The 20,717-nt window shown below is 39.9% G+C and overlaps 1 protein-coding gene and 1 long non-coding RNA gene across 3 annotated transcripts; one reads left to right on the top strand and one right to left on the bottom strand.

The window, feature by feature from the left end:
- The first annotated feature begins 3,038 nt into the window (after positions 1-3,038).
- On the top strand, positions 3,039-12,003 carry LOC120736551. 2 transcript variants are annotated; one of them, XR_005696530.1, is made up of 3 exons: positions 3,039-3,085; positions 6,645-7,025; positions 11,841-12,003. It is a non-coding gene; the product is annotated as an uncharacterized LOC120736551 (long non-coding RNA). The 2 variants fall into 2 exon arrangements; XR_005696529.1 differs by lacking the exon at positions 3,039-3,085 and adding an exon at positions 5,250-5,522.
- On the bottom strand, positions 6,700-19,628 carry ccdc3a (coiled-coil domain containing 3a). Its single transcript, XM_040036772.1, has 3 exons — positions 18,541-19,628; positions 17,641-17,818; positions 6,700-7,019 (listed from the first exon to the last, which is right to left on the bottom strand). The coding sequence occupies exons 1-3, from the start codon at positions 18,945-18,947 to the stop codon at positions 6,714-6,716; spliced, it is 891 nt and encodes a 296-aa protein (XP_039892706.1). The 5' UTR covers positions 18,948-19,628; the 3' UTR covers positions 6,700-6,713.
- Between the last annotated feature and the right edge of the window lie 1,089 nt (positions 19,629-20,717).

Below are 20,717 nucleotides of genomic sequence, written 5' to 3'. Positions count from 1 at the left end.
ATTCATGAAGTCATTACTGGTAGTTGTTTCTACCTAATGGGACAATGATCCCATTGCGGTTCATTGCAAAGTATCCATTGTTTTCAAGGTCCTATATTCCTAAGGTTCTGCCCCAATGTCCTATGTGCCCATTGTCCTGTGTTTCCAGGTTCCCATCCCTATTGTTTCTCTGTTTTTGAGGTTCTATGTACCCAATGTCCTATTCCAGAAATGTATGTTCCCAGGATCACATCCCAAGGTCCCATGGTTCTGTGTTTATAAGTTTCTATCTTCCCATTATCCGTTGTTTTAAAAGAACTTTCTCAGTGTCCCTGCTATCCTATATTACCAGGATTCTATCCCAATGTTTTATGTTTTGAGAGCCATGTCCCATGGTCTCTTGGTCCTATTCCAATTCCAACGCAATGTTGCAAAGGTCCCATGATATTCTCATCACCCTAACCCCACAACCACGAACTCTGGAAACACAGATTAAGCTACCGTTGACTTTCTTCCATGTTTAAATTTTACTCCATACTGGTTCCAAAAACAGCTTAAAAGAGATCACCAATGAAAGCTGCAGGATACTCTCAGCCTTTGTACCCATTCAGGATTACAGTTAATCAGCTAACATGAAAAAAGAAATCTCTCTTTGAAAGTTTATTTTTTCTTTTTTTTCTTATCAACTGAAGTAAGTGGTTAAGACGACGTTGACTTTACCGCACTGAGCGGCATCAGCCTGAATGTGCTCATCAAAGATAAGCTGTATTAATATTAGTTCTTTATTAGCAGAGTTTGGCCTGTTGGAGCTTCCTGTGGTTCAGGTCGTCACACTTCCTTTACTTTCCCCTCCATCTCAGTTGGAGACATTCCTCCCAACTGTCTTTGTATCATGGCTGAATACAGAGGAACGAATGTGCTAACTTATTCAAAATCAGTTTTCCGTCTGACACACAGTCCAAAGCACTGAGACGACAATTGTGAAAATCAAAGTATTTTACATCACTTTGCAGCACTTTACAACAACATATGCACATATTCATACATGGAGACATACAAATGGGAAAGCTGCCAATTGAATTTGTGCTTAATCAAAACTGCTCTTCATTTTTACACTCGCACGCTGAAGACATTTCTCGCTGAAATTGGCTGCCAAGCTAACTTGAAAAACACTTAGGGCTCTGTAAGTGTGTTTGTGCTCTGAGTCACTGATCTCTGTGCTTCTTAAACTGATTTCTCCTCATCTATAATTCAGCACTTCTCTCCCCCCTCCTCGCCACTTCTCTGTAAGGCATCCTCTTCTTCATCACATTTCTCACTGCAGGGTTTTCTCCTCTCCTCTTGGCTCGCTGCTTGTTTTGTTCTTTGCTGAGCGGCAAATCGTGCTTATTCTATAAAGCTAATGACAGGCAGATCGTCTGAAACGAAGAGATAGCACTGTCGCAGGAAATGGAGGCGGGATTGTGGCGTGTTGTGTGCAAAGATCATCTGTGTCATTTGGGTTGACAGCTCTGGATGCAAACAGCAGGGGGGGGAAGTCATATATTTTCCTTTTACTGCCCCTAACAACCAAACAAAGTTGAAAATCATATTGCACCACCATAGTTACACCAGAGATGATTCTAAAAGGTCTTTTATGATAATAGAAAAAGATTTTGGGTTTCAGTAAAGATATTTTCTAGCATTCTCTCCACATTTTTATATTGAGAAACATTATTCTCAAATAGTTCCACAAATTGTCGTTGCAAGTTTTTCCAGATTGGTGAATCTCAGCCCATCTTCATTTCTCAGAAACTCTGCCTCCCTAAGATGTTCTTTTATATCCAATCATGTTACTGACCTGTTGCCGTTTAACCTAAATTCTGTTCCTTCAGCTTTTCTTTGTAGCGTCACTCATTTTCCCAGCCTTTTGTTGGCCCGTCCCAATTTTTTGAGACATGTTGCTGCCATCAAATTCAAAATGACCTCATTTTTAAAAATCTTTGTCAGTTTAAACCAGTCAGTTTTCTAGGTTCTATCATTAATGAAATGTGTGTTATGAGATTTGATAAAGATTGCACCCTGTTTTTTATCTACATTTTACACAGCAATCCAACTTTTGTGGAATTGTGGTTGTACACAGAGAGGGGCATTTTAATTTCTTGCATGATGAGGTAGATAAGTCCCTAACTCCCACCTCAACAGCCTACTCATGATTTGACATATTGCAAAAGAGACATTGATTCCCTCTTTGAAAAAGACTCTGCAGATGAAAAAAGATATGCCATTAAAAGAAGCCTTCAAAAATAGTTTTCCCCTTCAATTCAATTCAATTCAATTCAATTTTATTTATATAGCACCAAATCACAGCAACAGTCGCCTCAAGGCGCTTTATATTGTAAGGTAGACCCTACAATAATACATACAGAGAAAAACCCAACAATCAAATGACCACCTATGAGCAGCACTTTGGCGACAGTGACAAGGAAAAACTCCCTTTTAACAGGAAGAAACCTCCGGCAGAACCAGGCCGTCTGCTGCGATCGGTTGGGGAGAGAGAAGGAAGACTGGATGAAAGACATGCTGTGGAAGAGAGACAGAGATAATAATAACAATAATAATAATAATAACAAGTATGATTCAATGCAGAGAGGTCTATTAACATATAGTGAGTGAGAAAGGTGACTGAAGAAGAAAAACTCAATGCATCATGGGAATCCCCCAGCAGCCTACTGTTAGGGTGCTGGGTCGTTGACCCAGAGTTTAGAGTTTTCATTATTATTGTACTTTGGTTTTTGCCTTTATTTATCATTTCTAGTCTTTTGGTTTCTTTGTCAGAGTTGTGCCTTCTGGTTTCTCTTCTGTTCCATAGTTGCTGAATCCCTGTGACAAGTCTGCGTCTCTGTGTTATGTTTCCTGTTTTACTTTGAAAGTCCGTGTCTCATGTTAATGCGTCTGGTTTTGCTTACTTTGTCTCGTCAGCCCTGATTTGTCCCAGCTGTGTTTCCCTCCTGTCTCTCATTCCCTGATTGCTCCTCTGTATATTTAAGCCCCGTGTTTCTTTCTGTCCATGTTGTGGGCTCCCTTATCCACCATCATATATGCTGTGTGTGCGCTGTCTGCCTGTGTAAGTTATTTGGATTCTTAGTTTTCTTCTGTGTAAGATCAGCATTTGAGTTTACGTTTGTCTACGGATTCTGCACTTTGGGTCCTTTTCCTGCCTGCACGCAGCCATTTCATAACACCTACGCCTATTGCAGCATAACTAACGGAGGATTCACCTACAAACCAGCAAAAGTTTTGCTTTTTTTTTTTTTTTTTTTTTTTTTTTTTAAACATATCAGAGAAAGCACAGGTCACGTATGTCGACAGTGACATTTAAAGGGAACAACGCCACTTTAATTCCACTCATCACAAGCCAAAATATGTGCTGTAAAACAATTTAAACATTTTTTAAAAATTTCTTCTTTTTTTTTTAATCCTGTAAAATGATTAATTGTATGCAAGTTTTGGTAGCTAAAACCTGACCACTGTTGCAAGATGTTTAAGAATAAGCAAACACCACTGTCACAATATTTCAAAGAGATTTGGATCTGGCCTTTAACAACATTATTCTGTAACCTTCTGTCCTTCCTTTTGAGCCATTTCTTCTTCGTTGTGCTTGTTCAAAAGTCCAGTCAGATGGACTTTCTCATCATTTTCAAGCACAATTTGATAAAATGTAGAATTCCTAGTTGCACTTTTGACTGCTAGAACATTTCTACCACCATTCCTTTGAGTTGGCACGAGGTTTTAATAAAATGCTCTGCTGCAAGCACATCAAGTGCCATTCTGTCAATAGAGTTGTTACCATTACAAGTCTTGGCTATCTTATCTTTTCTGGATGCTTTAGGGTTGCTGTAATGGTCTTGTTACTTGAGTCTCCTGTGAAGTTACTGGTGACTTCAGGTTTATAATCTGTGTGTGTGTGTGTGTGTGTGTGTGTGTGTGTGTGTGTGTGTGTGTGTGTTTCCATTCTGTTCCTATCATCAGTCTCATTTCTGTTGTATTTTGTGTTTCAAAGTTAGTCTTATGCTCCTGTGTAGTTGTATCTCACTTCCATTACTCCTGCTCATCCCAAACAGCTGATGGCCTCTCTTTCTAGAGCCTGGTTCTGCTTGGTTCTATTTGTCCTGTTAAAAGGGAGTTTTTCCTTCCCACTATCGCCAAGTGCTTGCACATTGTTTTTCATCTGATTTGGGGGTCTTCTCTCGCTTATTGTCGGGTCTTTACCTCACAATATACCGTTGTGATTTGGTGCTATATGATTTGAACTGAAACAATACACACAGCAGACTATGACATAGGGTTAAGGTTGACTGCATTTTGTTTACTTGTGTTGTCTTTGGCTAATATTTAAATGTGTTTGATGATATAAAACATTTAAGTGTGACAAACATACAAAATAATCGGAAATGAGGAAGGGGGCAACACTTTCACACATCACTGTATGTATTTGGATACAGCATTTCCTCTTGATACATGCTTTCTTCCTGGAGGGATACAATATTCCAGCAAAATGTTCAAATATTTTAACATTTTTCACAAACAACAGCTTTCCCATGAAATCAAACCGCGGTCACTTTAAATGGCTACTTCATCTACCTAAGAGTCTCTCGGCAGGATGTATAAAAAAGGAGCGTTTTCCTTTTCTAAGCTTGTTCCCCCCCAGGATCTCATCAATCGTTACACTGCAGGTGATAAACTCCTGCCTTATTCTTCACCTCATCATCACGAAGCTTTTCATCAAGACAGACACAGTGAATCAGTTTTTTGGTGAAAAAGATCTCCCCTGCGTCTGCATCCCATTCTGGCTTGCCCCTCAATATGTCCTGCTTTAGTGATTTGTTTTCCTTCCAGTCGGTGAGGTCTCGTGATGCGATGGCCTCCCTCCAGAGGAATATTTCAGCAAGATCCTGCTGCTCAGAACACTGCTGCCCACACAAACACATTCCAGTCACTTGATGGACCAGACACGCACACACATATACAGTGTCTCCTCTACCCTTAACCTCTCTTTACACTCTGTGTGTCACTGCAGAGCTTAACTGGCACACAGTTTGTGTGTGCTTGCTCATGCTGGGATTTGTTGTTTGTACTCTAGTGACCTAGATTTTTTTTTTTTTTTTTTTTTTTTTCTCCTCTCCTTCAAACTTCCACTCCGAAGTTCATCAAACTAAAATTTTATATACAGAAAAATCATTCATACAAAAATATTCACAAGCTAGCTGTGTATACAGACTTTAACTTGCATTAAAAATAAATGAGCCTTCTCTCAGAAATCCAAGAATTGTTTCATCATCGCATTACTGATATTGGACGAGCTGTACCTTATTGCGTCACTCAGCCGTGATCATATATTTTTGATCTTTGTGTCGGTTAGTTCATTTTTCCGGGCGTCAACTCTAATTTTTCATTTCAGTGTAATTGTTCTCATCAGCATCACTGGCAGCTGCGTGTAGAAGCAACAAGGAGCTATTTTCAAGCAGCAGCTTTGAAAATGTGCTGTATGCATACCTATGCAGGTGAAAACAGCACGCACACAAAGTTTTGGGACTCTAAGTTGTTTTTTAATGTCCGCTTTCTCTCTATAGTCTATTTGTAGTCATTGTAGTATTGATCAATGAACTTTGAGCATGCTTTGAATGCCAAAGTGCTTCTCGAAACCATCAGCTGTCATCTTATGGGGACTGACCTCAAACCCAATTGGTATCCAAATATGTAGTTCTTTACTTTTTGCTTTGTTTTTAAAATTGCTCTCCCAATTTCAAAAGTTTACCTGACTTCAAAATGATCCTAATGTTTTCATTATGATCAGAAAATATGTAAGTAACTGTTACCACATTTAGAGAATATATTATTGCCCTCCATGAATCGGCTGAAGCCTATCTCAGCTACCATAGCTGAGCCTGGACAGGATGTCAGTGTAATGCAGGGCTTTCATTAATTGATTGGTTGATCAAATGGTAAAGAACTTGTATTTGACTATTAATTTACATGCATCCTTTTATATGTACTATTCAGTATTTGGCATTTGCAAATGCAGATCTTATAACCGAGAAACTGTGAGGCCAAAATCCTTGTTATAGACTTTATTGTAAAGCTGACACCTCCTATAGCTTGTGAAACTTTGCCTATCTGGAATTCTGGCATGAAACTTAAAAGCAACTGAACTCTATCCCTTAATGGTTCCCTGGTGCAGGTTTTTTCCACTGAGGTAAAAGTGGTGCCTTGTGAAAATCATAACTGTGTTTTAATTAACAGCTGAAAAGCAAAGAGAACTAATTGTCCTTCACATCTCAATAAGCTCCCACTGTGGCTGTTACTATTGCTCACAGCTTCTCTTAGTGTCAGAGCAGAGCAAGACAACATCTTGAGATGAGCACAGCTCTGCCACTTAATCCACTCATGAAGGCAGCAGAGCTGAACAACCAAAGAAGGAATCAGTGGGAAAAGAAAAATGTTTGATTCTCATTCAGAAAACTGTTTATTTTTATCAGATAAGTGGGAATCACGCTTATCCACAGTTTATTAGAGGAGTTCCAGGTAGAAAGAAAAGGGATAGCAGTTTATTTACAAGACAACTGTGAAGAGTATTGCTTTTAAAGTGTTTTTACTCATAAGTGACACTTCTCCGTCCCTTGCAGAGAGACCGCCCAGCAGTCTCTCCAGATCTATAACCACTCTGCAGTCCAGGTGAGTGGCACTTATACGATTTAAAGTTGCATCCTGTGACGTATCGCTGCACTTGTGTAACCCCCGAGTGGAGGCTCCTTCTGTGTTATAGTGTTGAGGTGATGTCCCGCCATTCTCTCTGGGGCTTTTAGCCTCTGTTGCAGCTCCTGTGCCTGCTGCTCAGCCTTGCGTGCAGCTTTGCGGGCGTTCCTCAAGGAACGCTTCACCTTGCGAACTCGCTCCTTCAGCTGCCGGTTCCTCCTTTCCGCTGCAGCCAACCGCTCCTGCAACTTCCGGCCTCGTTCCTCCTCCTCAAACAGTGCAGCCTGCACCGAGGAGCACAGCAGCTGGGGGTAAGGAGGAAAGAGAGTGATGTTAGTTAGCATACGTGAAGGCTTGTTGTCTTAAGTGTCTGACAAACTGTTGTAGACTTCCAGCTGCTATCTCGTCAGTTAGATGTGTAGAGTGGGAGCTCTACATGTCGTGTGTGTGTGTGTGTGTGTGTGTGTGTGTGTGTGTGTGTGTGTGTGTGTGTGTGTGTGTGTGTGTGTGTGTGTGTGTGTGTGTGTGTGTGTGTGTGTGTGTGTTTTCTCTCCTGTGCATGTTGTTTATCCTGTAACAAGCCTAACATGGTAAGCAGGAAGTCTTATTTACTTTTCTATAGGCTTCTACTCCCATTTCAAAAACGCATGTGTGTTTGGGTACCTGTGTAATATAAATGTACTATTGACCTCTCATCCCTATGCAAGGGTCACATGTTTTGATGTTTCTGGGACCCTAATGTTGCACGTTCTTGATGGAAGAGAGCTGACCTGAACCGACAGGGTTCACAAAGGTGACAGCTGTTGACGTCCCAGTGGGAATGTATGGTTTGGTTTCCTCTGTTTATGGGCGCACTTTATCACAAGTAACATATACAAACTCAAAAATATTGTGAACTAAAGGGTATGTACTGTACATTCACTATTTGTCTCACTCTGCATACATACTCAGATGACCACAGTAGAGGTTAAGGCCAAGCCCCTGTTCTTTTAGCTTGCTGTTTTGTACTGTGGTACCAAGGATCGCAAAAATGGACACTCGTATGGTTTTGGCATATAATGCAGTTTGTTTTAGTGCCATTTGTTTTGGAAAACAATTGCTGAAAAATTGTCTTAAACTATGTTAAAGAAATACTGAGAAGACATTACTGTTGTGTCTGTTAGCTAAAACTGGAGGGACTTTAGCTTAGTGCTTAGCTTAGACTAAAGACTACAAACTGAAGAAGCCTCTTAGTGTAAGCCTCCTCAGAAATGGTATTAGTGGGAGGGTGGTCATGTTTACCAAGGTGTAGCATTCCCTCTTCTTTTAACAATGGTCCATAAAAGTCTGGGAACAGAGAAGACCAGTTATTGGACCTTTGGGTCTATTTGTATTTACATTTTATATGGCATACTACCTTTCTTGGAATTAGTTTTGCAATACAATACACCCAAATAAAACAAAAAAAAAACCCTTTACATTAAACTTCATTTTAAAGTTTAAATAGTTCATACTGAGACTGATGAAGATAATCTCACGAGGATAATGTTACCCGGCCATATGGTGATACTGCACTGTATGCACAGACTACAAGATCATGTTGTTTGTAGTACAAGCAAGCAATAAAATTCTATTTACCTTTTTATCAGCTTAAAGGTAGAAACCCATGTAAATAAAACCAAATCCCTCTGCATGGATACAATCTACTAGGGAGAGAAAATATTTCATGCATTTGTTCCTATTCAGTAAGACTGAAGTCAAATTCATATTTTTTTTTTTTTTTTTTTTTTTTTAACAGTTTGAAGCCTTGCCTTTTCAGTTCTCTTAGGAAATTTCACAGTGGGATGCATCAAGCACACACGGACACACAAACGCACACCAACTGTCAAAACATCCGGGTCACACCTGCCTGCTGTTTAGCATCATCTGTATAAACAGTATTTAGAGGACATGTGACGACAACTGAATGCACAAAGGTCCACAGTGAAGAAAGACAGAACACAGAAACATTCAGGTTCTTCAGTATCCAAAAGTCAGTAAAGGGAGGCAAGAAACTATGGGGATGTCGTCTTAGTTTGTTCAAAACTCTATTTATTTAACAATTAACATTTACAGCAACTGTGGTCTAAAATGACTACAATGACTGATCGCCCTATGTTGCAGTTTCCTTCAGGTCGGGTCACATGTGACCCTTCAGGTCCTTGAAACCTTTCAGTCTGTTCTGATTCAGTCAGACATTTTGGCTCATCGGTGCAGGTACCACATCTTAACAGTGATGTCATAATGAAACATTGCCTGACTGGAAATAACATGAAGTCAGAGATTTCTTAACATGGTGGATATATTTTGGTAGTTCGGTTTATAATTATCTTATGTGTCGTTATTAGAACGCATCCATGCAAGCTTTTGTAAACTTCAATGAACAGATCAGAAGATTTTTTTTTTTTTTAAATCTGTGTGAGAGCTTACTTGACTGAAGGACACACTGGTGTTTGTCATTAGATTCTGATCGATCCCGTCTCGGTGTTAGAGATCTTTTGTCATGAGTAATTAGTGCTGCCGGGCTGCAAAACACTAATGGACTTACCCTGCTTCTGTCTGATGCTGAAGGTATGCAATAAACTCTGAAGAAAGACTTCTGCAAATAGCTGAAAGCAACAAAGTAGTTCTTACTCTGATCACAGTCATCACTGAAAAGTCTGACCTGTCAGTGACTCTGTCTTCATCGCAATAATGAGATAGATAGATAGATAGATATATATATATATATATAAATATAATATATATATAATAAAAATTTTTTTTTTTTTTTTTTTGTGAAGCTGCGTTTGCTGAACATTCTGTCTGTAACATATTTGCAACAGTGAAGCAGGTGAAGGTGTTTGGTAACTCTGGATAAAGAATTTGAAAAAAATGTGGTGCTCAGACTTTGTCCTGTGTTTAACATGTATAGCTGTAGGTTTTGGGGGTTTATAACTCATAACTGCTGCAAATGTAGGAAGGTCAGAGAAATTAAATCAGCCATGCAAACCTCATGACAGCAAGTTTAATGTCACTGCAATACTTTGCACTGTGACACCACAGGCCATCCAGTCCAGTTCTATCAATACTAAACTTGCTTTTAGAACATTTTACTCTGGAGCAAACTTGAGGAATTTATGTAAATTGATTTTTTTTTTTTTTTTTTTTTTTTTTTCTTTTTTTTTACTCATTTGTTTGAGTAAAAGAAAAAGACACAATGTCAAATATGGAAGAAAAAGAAGCAAAAGTGGAAAAGAAAACACAAAAAACCCCAAAGGCTATAATCATGTTTGAAAGAATTTAGAGGTGTTTTTGTTTGCGCCCAGCTTGACCTGACTCCTCATTCATTTCTGCAGACTTTTTGATTTCTCTCCCTAACTTTATGTAGAATCTCAGCAGGAGTCCACACAATTACACAGACAACACACATGGCCAGACACCTTTACACACAGTTGGTGGCTTTAGAGCTCCACTGCTGGCGTTAAAGAGCCAAGCCAGGGTTTCTCCTCTCCTTGTGCAGATTTTATATTGTCTGTGCGTGCGTGGGAAGGGAAGGCTAGAAAATGGAAAGAAAAAGTGATGAAGAGACAAAAGGAACAAAGAAGAGACGGAGAGCAGAAAAGAAATAAAGGTGGAGAAGAGGTGCTCCATAGGGTGGCATTTCTCCTCTGTTTCTGCACTTTTCTCCTTTATTTCTGAAAAACACAGTCTGATAATGTATTTTTTATGAGCTTTAGTGTCTAACTCTTGAGTGAAACAGGCACTCCCTTTTACCCCTCTGTAAGCACGTACATAAAATGTTAATGAGAGTCAGGAAACTTGTTAAAGGGGTTTGCATGAAGGTTCAAAATTCTGCCTTCCCTTACCGTGGGTACAATCAACCAGTTCTGTATGCATACACAGTAAAAATGTGCTGTATATGGAAGTGATTAGGAAGTGTTCGAGCCATCTGCCTGCCTTCTTGTGACCTATCAAAGAACTCATATGATATGTATGTATTATATCTGTATTAGACCCACAGGAGTGTCTGACCTTGCTTGTGGTAAAAGCAGCTCTGAGCACTACTGATAAGATGAGCCTTTGAACAAAAGCTAATTGAAGGTTTTGGCAGGAAAAGTGCAGTGAAGGAAGTCTCCTGTCTATCCTTCTGGCGGAGCATCTGGTTCTCACAAAGCTGAAATCAGAAGCAAACCTCCTCCCAGCTCTGATTTTAGGGATTTTTTTTTTTTTTTGTCTTTAAATGCAGCTGAAGGATGAAAGCACTGAGTGATGCAAGAAGGGAAGCTAACTTTAGTTAATAAAAGTATTAATAGGCTCTGTCCTTGGCTGTTAGATTAAAGAAGGATAAAAAGAGAAAGAAGAGAGATTTCTTTCCCCATTTTTTACGTCTCCATATACATTCCCAAACAAAACACCTGTTTTGTCCTGCCTTGCCTAAAGGTTATTGTAGAGGAGCACGTGAATCCTCCTCTACAATAACAGCACCTTTAATCCCTTTTTGCCTGAACTATGACCCCTTAATTCAGAGGCTAGATCCTGTAGTTTAAACCAGAACAGAAACAGAAAAGAAGGCACTACAACACCACACTTTGCAGCCCTTTAACAGTTAAATTCTTGCTCTTAAATAATGCTGTGGCTAAATTAGCTGTGAGATTATTTAAAGCTGAAGAGGTAAATCGGCTGTGAATGCTGCAGGCAGTAGAGAAAAAGTCAGCCAGGAATAAGGCACAACATCCTTCAGAGTGTTAAGATGATGATAACGAGTGCAATAAATGGATACAAGTGTATGAAAAAGATCCACGCAATGCTCCACGGTCCACCAGATGTATTAAATGATTCTAATAGAGACACTGTCTGTAAATCGCACTGACTTTAAAGGGGATCTATTGTGCTTATTTTCATCTCCATTATTTCCAAATCATGCAAGGAAAACAAAACCCACACCCAAAACACTGAGACAGGAAAAAAAATCAGTTATGATATGAATGAAGACTTGAAGCGAATGAGCACATCAAGTGCATATCAGTGTTACCTTTGCCAAAGAGTGAAGTGTCACCATAAATTGTGTTTTAATTGATCATCTTTATCCCTTCAAGAAGCATCCTGAAGGATGTTTTTTCTTCCAGGGTGTGATGTTGCCTTCATCCACAGGGCACCAGGTTTGCTGTGCTCTTCATCATCATTAAAACACCAAAGTGAGGGCCTCTTCTTTGGTGTGTCACAAAAACTATTCAGCAACCACTCAGCTGTACCTTTTCAAAATAAAAGCAAAGACGTGTCGTAAATTTGTCTCCAGCTGCCGTGTCCTGTCTTGTTTGAGGTGCGAGCTTGAATCAGTCAGAGCAGATGTGATAATGAATGTCTGAATCCCAGCAGCAAAGCTCCCATCACAAGCTTCAGCCTATCTCTGGTCCGAGGTCAGCGTGATATGTTGCTTTATGCTGATACAGATCAAAGCTGCAGACTGACACGCTTTCAAGCTGGTGGTGTCAAAGTCGTGGATCTCTGCTATTTGATCTTTGACCCCAGGGTGCACGGACAGTACCCGATATGCCTGAGGTGCAACCTGGAAGGACCTCGACTCATCAGTTTGCTTTGATCTACAACAGGTTGGGACGTGATTACGTCGGGCCAATCACATATTAAAACTTTATTAACAGTACAATTGATTCTTTTGTGTTGGTGCATGTGGGCATTTTTGTTATCCTTCTGAGAACCAATCCATTTTGTGTGGGTATTTGTGTGTTCAGCTCTGCGCAGTGCCAGAGGGTAGTTTGACTGATCTTTCTTTCCCACATTCCTGTCAACGGACTCACAACTCAGCTCATTATTAGGTGTCCACACACACAAACCAAGACCTCCCTCTGCTCGTACACATAGTTCAGCTACAGCGGTTGATTCATTGCCAGTTTCTGACTCAAACATTACCGAAACTACAACACCCTAATATTGTTAGTTGCTCCACTTCCAGTTCCAGTTCCCTGCACACTGCTGTTTGTCTGGACCCTTAATCTGTTATCACCATGGTAACAACATGGTTTTGAGTTTATTTACATTTTCTGCAAACCCCCACAAAAAGTTGGCCTATTTGAAACAGGGGACTGACTAGGCTCATTCTTCTAAGAAGCTCTTTTTTTAAATAGCTCCTTTCATTTTAAGGTCAACAGCTCTTTAAGCAAACTTGCTTCTGATTGGCTGCCCCTTGTAAATAGAAGAATCGTGTGAGTGGTGCTCCTGTGTTTGCGTCCAATCAAAGTTGACTATATGTACTCTCAATGACATCATGCATAGCCAAGTCTAGAAAAAAAACTGTTGGGAATGGAGCCCTTAGAGCCATCTGAGGCCTGTGATTTTGGGAATTAGCTACTATTTATACAGTGACATAATTTTCAAACCTTTAGCTATGTTCAAAACAAGCATTCAAAATATCAAACAAAAACACATGACATAAAAGTTGCAACATTTGAGTTACATGTCAGTGAGTTAAATAAGTATTTAATCCTTAGATAACCATGACTTACTACTTGGTGGAGAAGCCCTTGCTGGCAAGCACAGCAGTAAGATGTTTCCTGTAGCTAGTCAGGTCAGGTTTGCACACATCTCAGGAGGTATCTTGGACCACTCCTCTTTACAGAAACTCTCCAACCCTTTAGATTTCTTGGCAGTTGCTTAGTAACTCGAAGCTTCAAGTCCTTCCACAGATTTTTTTAGAGGACTGAGGTCTGGAGACTGGCTAGGCTACTTCATGACCTTAGTGTGCGAAGATGCACATTAAGGTCTTGAAGTGGCCTAGCCAGTTTAGCCACTCCTTTGTAGCTTTGTCAGTATGTTTCGGGTCATTTTAATGCCTGAAGACCCATCCATGACCCATTTTCAGTGTTCTGTCTGAGCGAAGGAGATTTCTCATCCAAGATTTTGGTACATGGTCCTGTCCATTTTCCCTTAATATATGTTAAGCCATCATGTACCGTTAGCAGAAAAACAGCACCAATGCATGATTTCCGCTTCCATGCATGACTGTGGGGATGGTGTTTTTGGGTGATAATCAGCATTTTTTCTACAAACATGGCAGGTGAAGCAAGAGAGCTTGAGTTTGGTTTCAATGACATCTTCTCACAGCTCTTTGCTCTTGCTTACAGTGGTGGAGAGGTTGGAATGGAAGAAAGTGATTCTTTGGACAGGTGTACTTTATACAAATAACAAGCTGATATCGGTGTCATTAATTGGTTGTTTGAAATCCCACCCATGGGAGTCAGATGTCTAGCTGGGTTGCTGGGGATCAAATACTTATTTCACTGTGACTCATATTCAATGTGTGTGTGTGTGTGGGGGGGGTTGTTTTGTTTTTAATTCTACGTTTTGGCAAATTGATATCTTTATAAGAACAAACATTACGCCTGGCATGGCCTATAGTACGGTTTGGGAAAGCTTAAAAGCATTCTTACGGGGCCATATTATATCATACTGTTCATATACTAGAAAACAGAAACAGAAACGTCTTTCTGAATTGATACACCTTATTTCGCAATTGGATGAGCAACACTCTACAACCCCCTCTCCAGATTTGTATAAACAAAGACTAACGTTACAGACTGAATTTAATTTAATCTCAACCCAGCAGTCAGAGTCTATGATTCTTAAATCTAGAGGAAGATGGTATGAGCACGGAGAAAAAGCATCTAAAATTTTAGCACATCAGCTTCGTAAATCAGAAGCAACTCGTATAATCCCTGAAATTAGGACTGAATCTGGACATGTCACCACTACACCACAAAAAATACATGAGAGTTTCAAAATATTCTATTCCAGTCTCTATGATTCTGAATCTTTAAACACGCCTGGACTGTTTGAGGCTTTTTTTGATGGAATGACAGTTCCGACTTTAACCTCGGCATTCAGGGACCAATTGGAGGAGCAAATTACGGTGGAAGAAATTAAATTGGCGATTAGCTCAATGCAGAATGGCAAATCCCTGGGTCCGGATGGGTATCCGGTTGAATTTTACAAGACCTTTAAAGACAGTTTATCACCTTTATTACGAGACATGTTCATTGAGTCATTGGTTTCAAAATGTCTTCCCCTAACGCTTCGACAAGCGACCATCTCACTCCTATTGAAGCCAAATAAGGATCCATTAGAGTGTTCATCATATCGTCCTATATCACTCTTAAATGTAGATTTAAAAATACTGTCAAAAACACTTGCTCTCAGGCTAGAGCAATACCTACCATTGTTAATTTCTCCAGATCAGACAGGTTTCGTGAAGGGTAGGCATGGTTTTTTCAACCTGCGCAGGTTTTTAAACATATTACACACCAAGTCAACTACAACCCCTGAAATTGCCTTATTACTCGATGCTGAGAAGGCATTTGACCGGGTGGAGTGGGATTATCTGTTTTATACTCTGCATAAATTTGGATTTGGCCCTAATTTCATTTCATGGATTCAGTTACTTTACTCCTCACCTATGGCACGTGTTAGCACAAATTCGTTATTCTCTTCTTATTTCCCACTTCTCCGCGGTACGAGACAAGGTTGTCCCTTATCCCCTCTACTTTTTGCATTATCAATTGAACCACTGGCGATTAAACTGCGAGCTGACAGTTGCATTAAGGGCATCTTCAGAGGTGACCAGGAGCACAAAATATCCTTATATGCTGACGACCTCCTGCTGTATATGTCAGAGCCTTTATGCTCTCTTCCCCGTGCTCTTGCCATTTTTGAATGTTTTGGTAATATTTCAGGTTACAAGTTGAACCTGCATAAAAGTGAACTTCTCTGTGTCAACTCTCTAGCCAGAAAGATTTCATTTTCAGATTTTCAATTTAACGTTAAATCAGGGTATGTAACCTATCTGGGGGTTAAGGTTACCCACTCATACAAAGATCTTTATGAAAGAAACTTTGTCCCGCTGCTTAAAAATACTGAGACAGATCTTCAGAGATGGAACAATTTACCACTGTCATTAATTGGCCGCATCAATTCTATCAAAATGAACATACTACCCAAGTTCCTTTATTTATTTCAATGTATCCCATGCTACTTACCCAATAAGTATTTTATAACACTGAATAAGCATATCTCTGCATTTATTTGGAATGGCAAAAGTCCACGAATTCGTAAAGATTTCATGCAGAGGACTAGGCCAATGGGTGGATTAGCCTTGCCAAACTTTCAGTCTTATTATTGGGCAGCAAATATTCGTAATATGCTGTACTGGATGAGTAATGTTACTACAGAGACTCCAGCTTGGCTCCAAATTGAGTCATCCAATTGTGGCAAAATTTGCCTATCAGCTTTGTTGAGTTCAGCTCTCCCATTAGAACTATACACCTATAAACGTAACCCTTTGTTGTATGACTCGCTCAGAATCTGGGTGCAATGTAGGAAAAGGTTGGGGTTACACTTAATGTCAATTAATGCACCTATCTGCTCAAATCATATGTTCCCACCCTCCATGATGGACTCTGCCTTTAAAATATGGGAAAGTAATGGCCTTAGAAATATCAAAGACCTTTTTGTAGATGGGATTTTTGCCTCATTCACGCAGCTCCTGAAGCAGTTTAATGTTCCTCGGCAACATTTTTTCCGCTATTTACAAATTCGTCACTTTGTAAAGAGTCGATTTCCTTCATTTCCGGAACTACCTGAGGAAACTTCTTTGGATAAAATTATTAATATAAACGTTCATAAGAGAGGGGCGATTAAAGAAATCTATGCTATACTATTAGATCTTCAATCTCTCTTCATCCTTAAAGCACAGTGGGAGAAAGACCTTGGGATGACTATAACAGATGAGCTCTGGCAATCTTTTCTCCAGAGGGTACACTCTTCTTCGATATGTGCCAGGCATGGGCTCCTTCAATTTAAGGTCCTACACCGATTACATATCTCCAAGGAAAAGTTAGCCAAGTTCTATCCAGGAGCTGACCCTCTGTGTAACAGATGTAAAGCAGAAACAGGTTCGCTCCTTCATACCTTTTGGACATGCCCCAATCTTCATACCTATTGGGTGTCTATATTTAACACTCTGTCAGAGATGTATAATGTTAAATATGATCCTTCTGCTCTAACGGCTATCTTTGGGGTGATACCTCAAGACATCACTTTGCCAAAATGCTATTCGAATTCTATTGCCTTTGCTTCACTTATCGCAAGGCGCCTTATACTTTTAAGATGGAAGCAGGAAGCTCCTCCCACACATGAACAGTGGCTTGCGGAGCTCATGAGGTTTTTATATTTAGAAAAGATGAGATATACACTGGCAGGTTCAACCACCAAATTTCTTAAGGCATGGCAGCCATTCCTGATGTACATGGAAACATTTAAAATGACCACCTTATCATGACCGGATGCCATATCTCTATATCACTATCATAGTTAACTGTACGCTGAATGTCCCTTATACATTTTATTTTTATATTTGTTTGTTGTTGTTTGTTTGTTTTTTGTTGTTTTGTAGGGGTTTCTTTGGTTGGTTTGTTTGTTTTTTCCTTCTCTATTTCTGTTATCTTTTGGGGTATTGTAAATACTGAACAGCAAACTACTGTATGTTCAATGTTTTGTTGTTAACATGCTGCTGTGACTGAAAATAAAATTTATAAAAAAAAAAATTCTACGTTTTGGTTTGGTTTGGTTTTTGTTTGTTTGTTTTTTGTGGGGGGGGGATATATAAAAGGCAATAAAAATACAAATTCAATAAAACACATTTGCTCCCTGATGATCCCATGGATTATTTGTTATCTCTGTGACAACAAGATAGTTTTGTGTTTGTTTGCAGTGTCAGCAAAACCCCACCAACATTTCTAAGAAGATAATGAAGCTTTTTATTATAGATTGCAATGGTCAGTTTAATCATAGACATTTGGTTTCTCTTCTTCATGTACAACACTTTAACAGGCTAACTATGACTAAGTGATGCCTTACCCTGCTGTCTTCCTGCATGTCCCACTCGGGGCTGAAAGTCTGAAATGGTTGGCTCCCCTGAGTGCAGTTGGAGAACTGAAACAGACTGGAAAACGTGCGTCTGTTCTCAATCGTGTCAGCAAAGATGGCATCTTGGAAGTTGACCCCATGAGGTCGGATACTGTAGTTCTCATCCATCCTACAGAGGAGATGAAGGGGACAACTGTAAGCAGCACATTTGAATCTGCATTTAAAAAGAATGCACTCTGCTCCTTTCCAGTATATTTTTGTTCTTGGATTGTACCGGAGAAGCTTTGCATGATTCACAAATTAAAATAATGAGTATTTATGTTAGAAATGTATTAGAAATAGCATTCTGAACCCTGGCTATTTGGTTCTGAGGAATTATTTGCAAATCTACTGATCTTGTTATTTTAAACTTTGGCCATTTTCAATATGAACATCCACCAATGTATTGTATACTATAAGAAAATAACTAGTAGGTCTGCTTTAACAGCCAGAATAGAGAACAGAAATACATCATGATGTCATAATCTGTTTGGCTGATAAACTGATCATTTGCTAATAACTCCAATTTATAGCTGATAGGTGTACAGTAATAAAAAGTCTTGATGAAGGCCAAAGCCAAAAGTGGCAGTCCTGCAAAGTGGTATTTACTCATTTGTTTTACTACTTTGATTATTTACATACAAACAGTGTTAATTTAAAGGTGCTCTTTCATTTATGTGGCAACAATAATAGATTTGACAAATTCAGGTAAAGCTGAAATAGTTTTTAATTATGGGTTATTTTTTGGTTTGGTTTGGTTTCATTTTTTTTGCAAAAAAAAAAAAAATAGAACCAAAAAAATATATCAAATTAATTTTCTGAAATAAAAAGTGACCGTTTTTTCTACCTCACCTGAGGAAAAAGAAATAGGAGTAGTTCTCCATCACGGTGTGGGACTGACAGGACAGGTAACCAAGCCCGGTCAGGTTGAGCCTGGATCCAGAGGGTACCTCCAGCATGCTGCCCCAGGCTTGGTCACACAGCAACTCCACCTCTGCAGAGTACAGCAGCCCTTCCTCTGCGCCCTCGTACCCGTATCCGAACCCGAAGGGCAAGGAGTTGTACAGACTGCCCACTCCAACGCCCACCGGCTCCCGGTGGATTGCCAGGACCCGGGCATACAAGATGATCTCCGCAAGTTCCGCCCGGCAGCCCTCGCTCAGCGGCCGCCATTCCGAGGGGAGCTGGCAGCCACGCGTAAAGGTGTCCAGATGCGCAAAAACGCAGAGCGTTGCGAGGAGGATAGTCGTGGGAAACATCCCGAAAAGCCTACAAAATCTTATCTGGCACCTCCTAAAGTCTGCGTTGATGAGTCTTTCCTTTTTCCTAAGTGTTTCCAGGAGACTCAGCCAAGTGGCCGAAAGTAAACAAATCTGGTTGATTTTGCAAAAGTTATGCACATGTGTTTACCTCAACCACTTGATGATGCTAAATCACAATGAAAATAATTTTTCAGACAGAGTTTTTGAGCATTAACACAAACTCAAGCTAACTTCAATCGTCTGAAGACTTTTGGAAAGAATAACGTCGGATTAATATGAATGTGCAAAGACTAACCGCTCCAACCTGCAGCTCTGTCCGTTCTCCTCCTTGGAGGAGGCGAGGTTTAAACAGAGCGATGGTGATGCCTTCAAGGACTCGTGCGCTGCTTTGATATTTAGAGTTTCAATGAGGGGTGGTCGATGCGTTGAAGTGGTATTTTGCCTGATGAAAAGGTGATGAACCTGAGGTTTTGAACCTGTTGACCTCAGACATAATATTATAACCCACATGATGTATAAAACTCTTTCGATCAAAAAGATTATTAATTCAAATATACTCCAGGTTCTTCACAAAACGCGTCGCTTTATGAAACGAATACTTCCTTGAGGAATCGACTTCTTCTGTTCGGCATGTGAAGGCGTTAAACGTGATTATAAAGGGACAATCACTGTGGTGGGAGATGGTATCACAGGAGCCAGGTTTTGGCTGGAGGAAGTTCCATGGGAGATAAATCAAAGCATCTGAGAAGAATTTGAATGGGTCCAAAGGGGGGTGCTGCTGAAGTTTCCACTGGGTTCCAGGGTACCTCGAATTTGTTTTACAACACACTGGGGGTACAGTGGGTCTTTTTGGTTATTCAAGCGCTATTCTGGGAACTTAGTGTGTCATGTTGTGTGAGTCCCAACATTCTTTCTGATAGACCTTTAATACAAATCTTTGATTTTGGCTACCTATTGTGGGTCAGTGGGGTCCAGTGGCTCCTGGACAAGGATCACTGGGAGTTTTGAAGCACTTAAGGGAAATCCCGAGGGAGACAATATTTCTGTGGTGAAAATCCTCCAGGGATTCTCTCTCTCTTTTTTCTTCTTCTTCTTCTTTTTTTTTTTTACCTGAGATAAGGGATGCACCAGGACTCTATAATGTGATTACATTTCACAATACCTAAAATATTTTATTAAGGATAGCCCACATAAGATCATAGTAAAGATTAATAATCACTTTCAGTTCCTCAACTATAACCACTTTAACAGTCTTCCATACAGTTCTAAGCTCAACCTCCAGTAAGTACAGTGACCATCTCTGATTGCTTTAAACCAGGGGTAGGCAACTCCAGGCCTCAAGTGCAGGTTTTAGACATCACCCTGTGTCAACACACCTAAATCAAATCATTAGTTCATTCCCAGGCCTCTGGAGAACTTCAAGACATGTTGAGGAGGTAATTTAGCCATTTGAATCAGCTGTGTTGGATCAAGGACACTCGAAAACCTGCAGGACACCGGCACTCGAGGTCTGGAGTTGCCTACCCCTGCTTTAAACTAACCTGAACATAAACATCAGTAGATTGCTCTTGAATAAGACTGCCATCTAGTGGAAAGTAAGTATAACTGTATATATAAACGTATAGCTGTAGCTGCACAAACAAGAGCAGAAATGGTGTTTCTCGGACATTCCATTGTATTTTACTACAGTAGCCTCTGAGTGTTCTATGCTACAGTATTGACAGATATCCCATCGGAATCAGTTACACTGTCGTCGCCATTTATCAT

The sequence above is a fragment of the Simochromis diagramma genome, unplaced genomic scaffold (genome assembly GCF_900408965.1).
Source record: "Simochromis diagramma unplaced genomic scaffold, fSimDia1.1 OVJJ01000371.1, whole genome shotgun sequence".
NCBI classification, from domain to species: Eukaryota; Metazoa; Chordata; class Actinopteri; order Cichliformes; family Cichlidae; genus Simochromis; species Simochromis diagramma.
The sequence above is the reverse complement of the archived record's forward strand: the minus strand, read 5'-3'. Positions and strand labels throughout refer to the sequence as shown.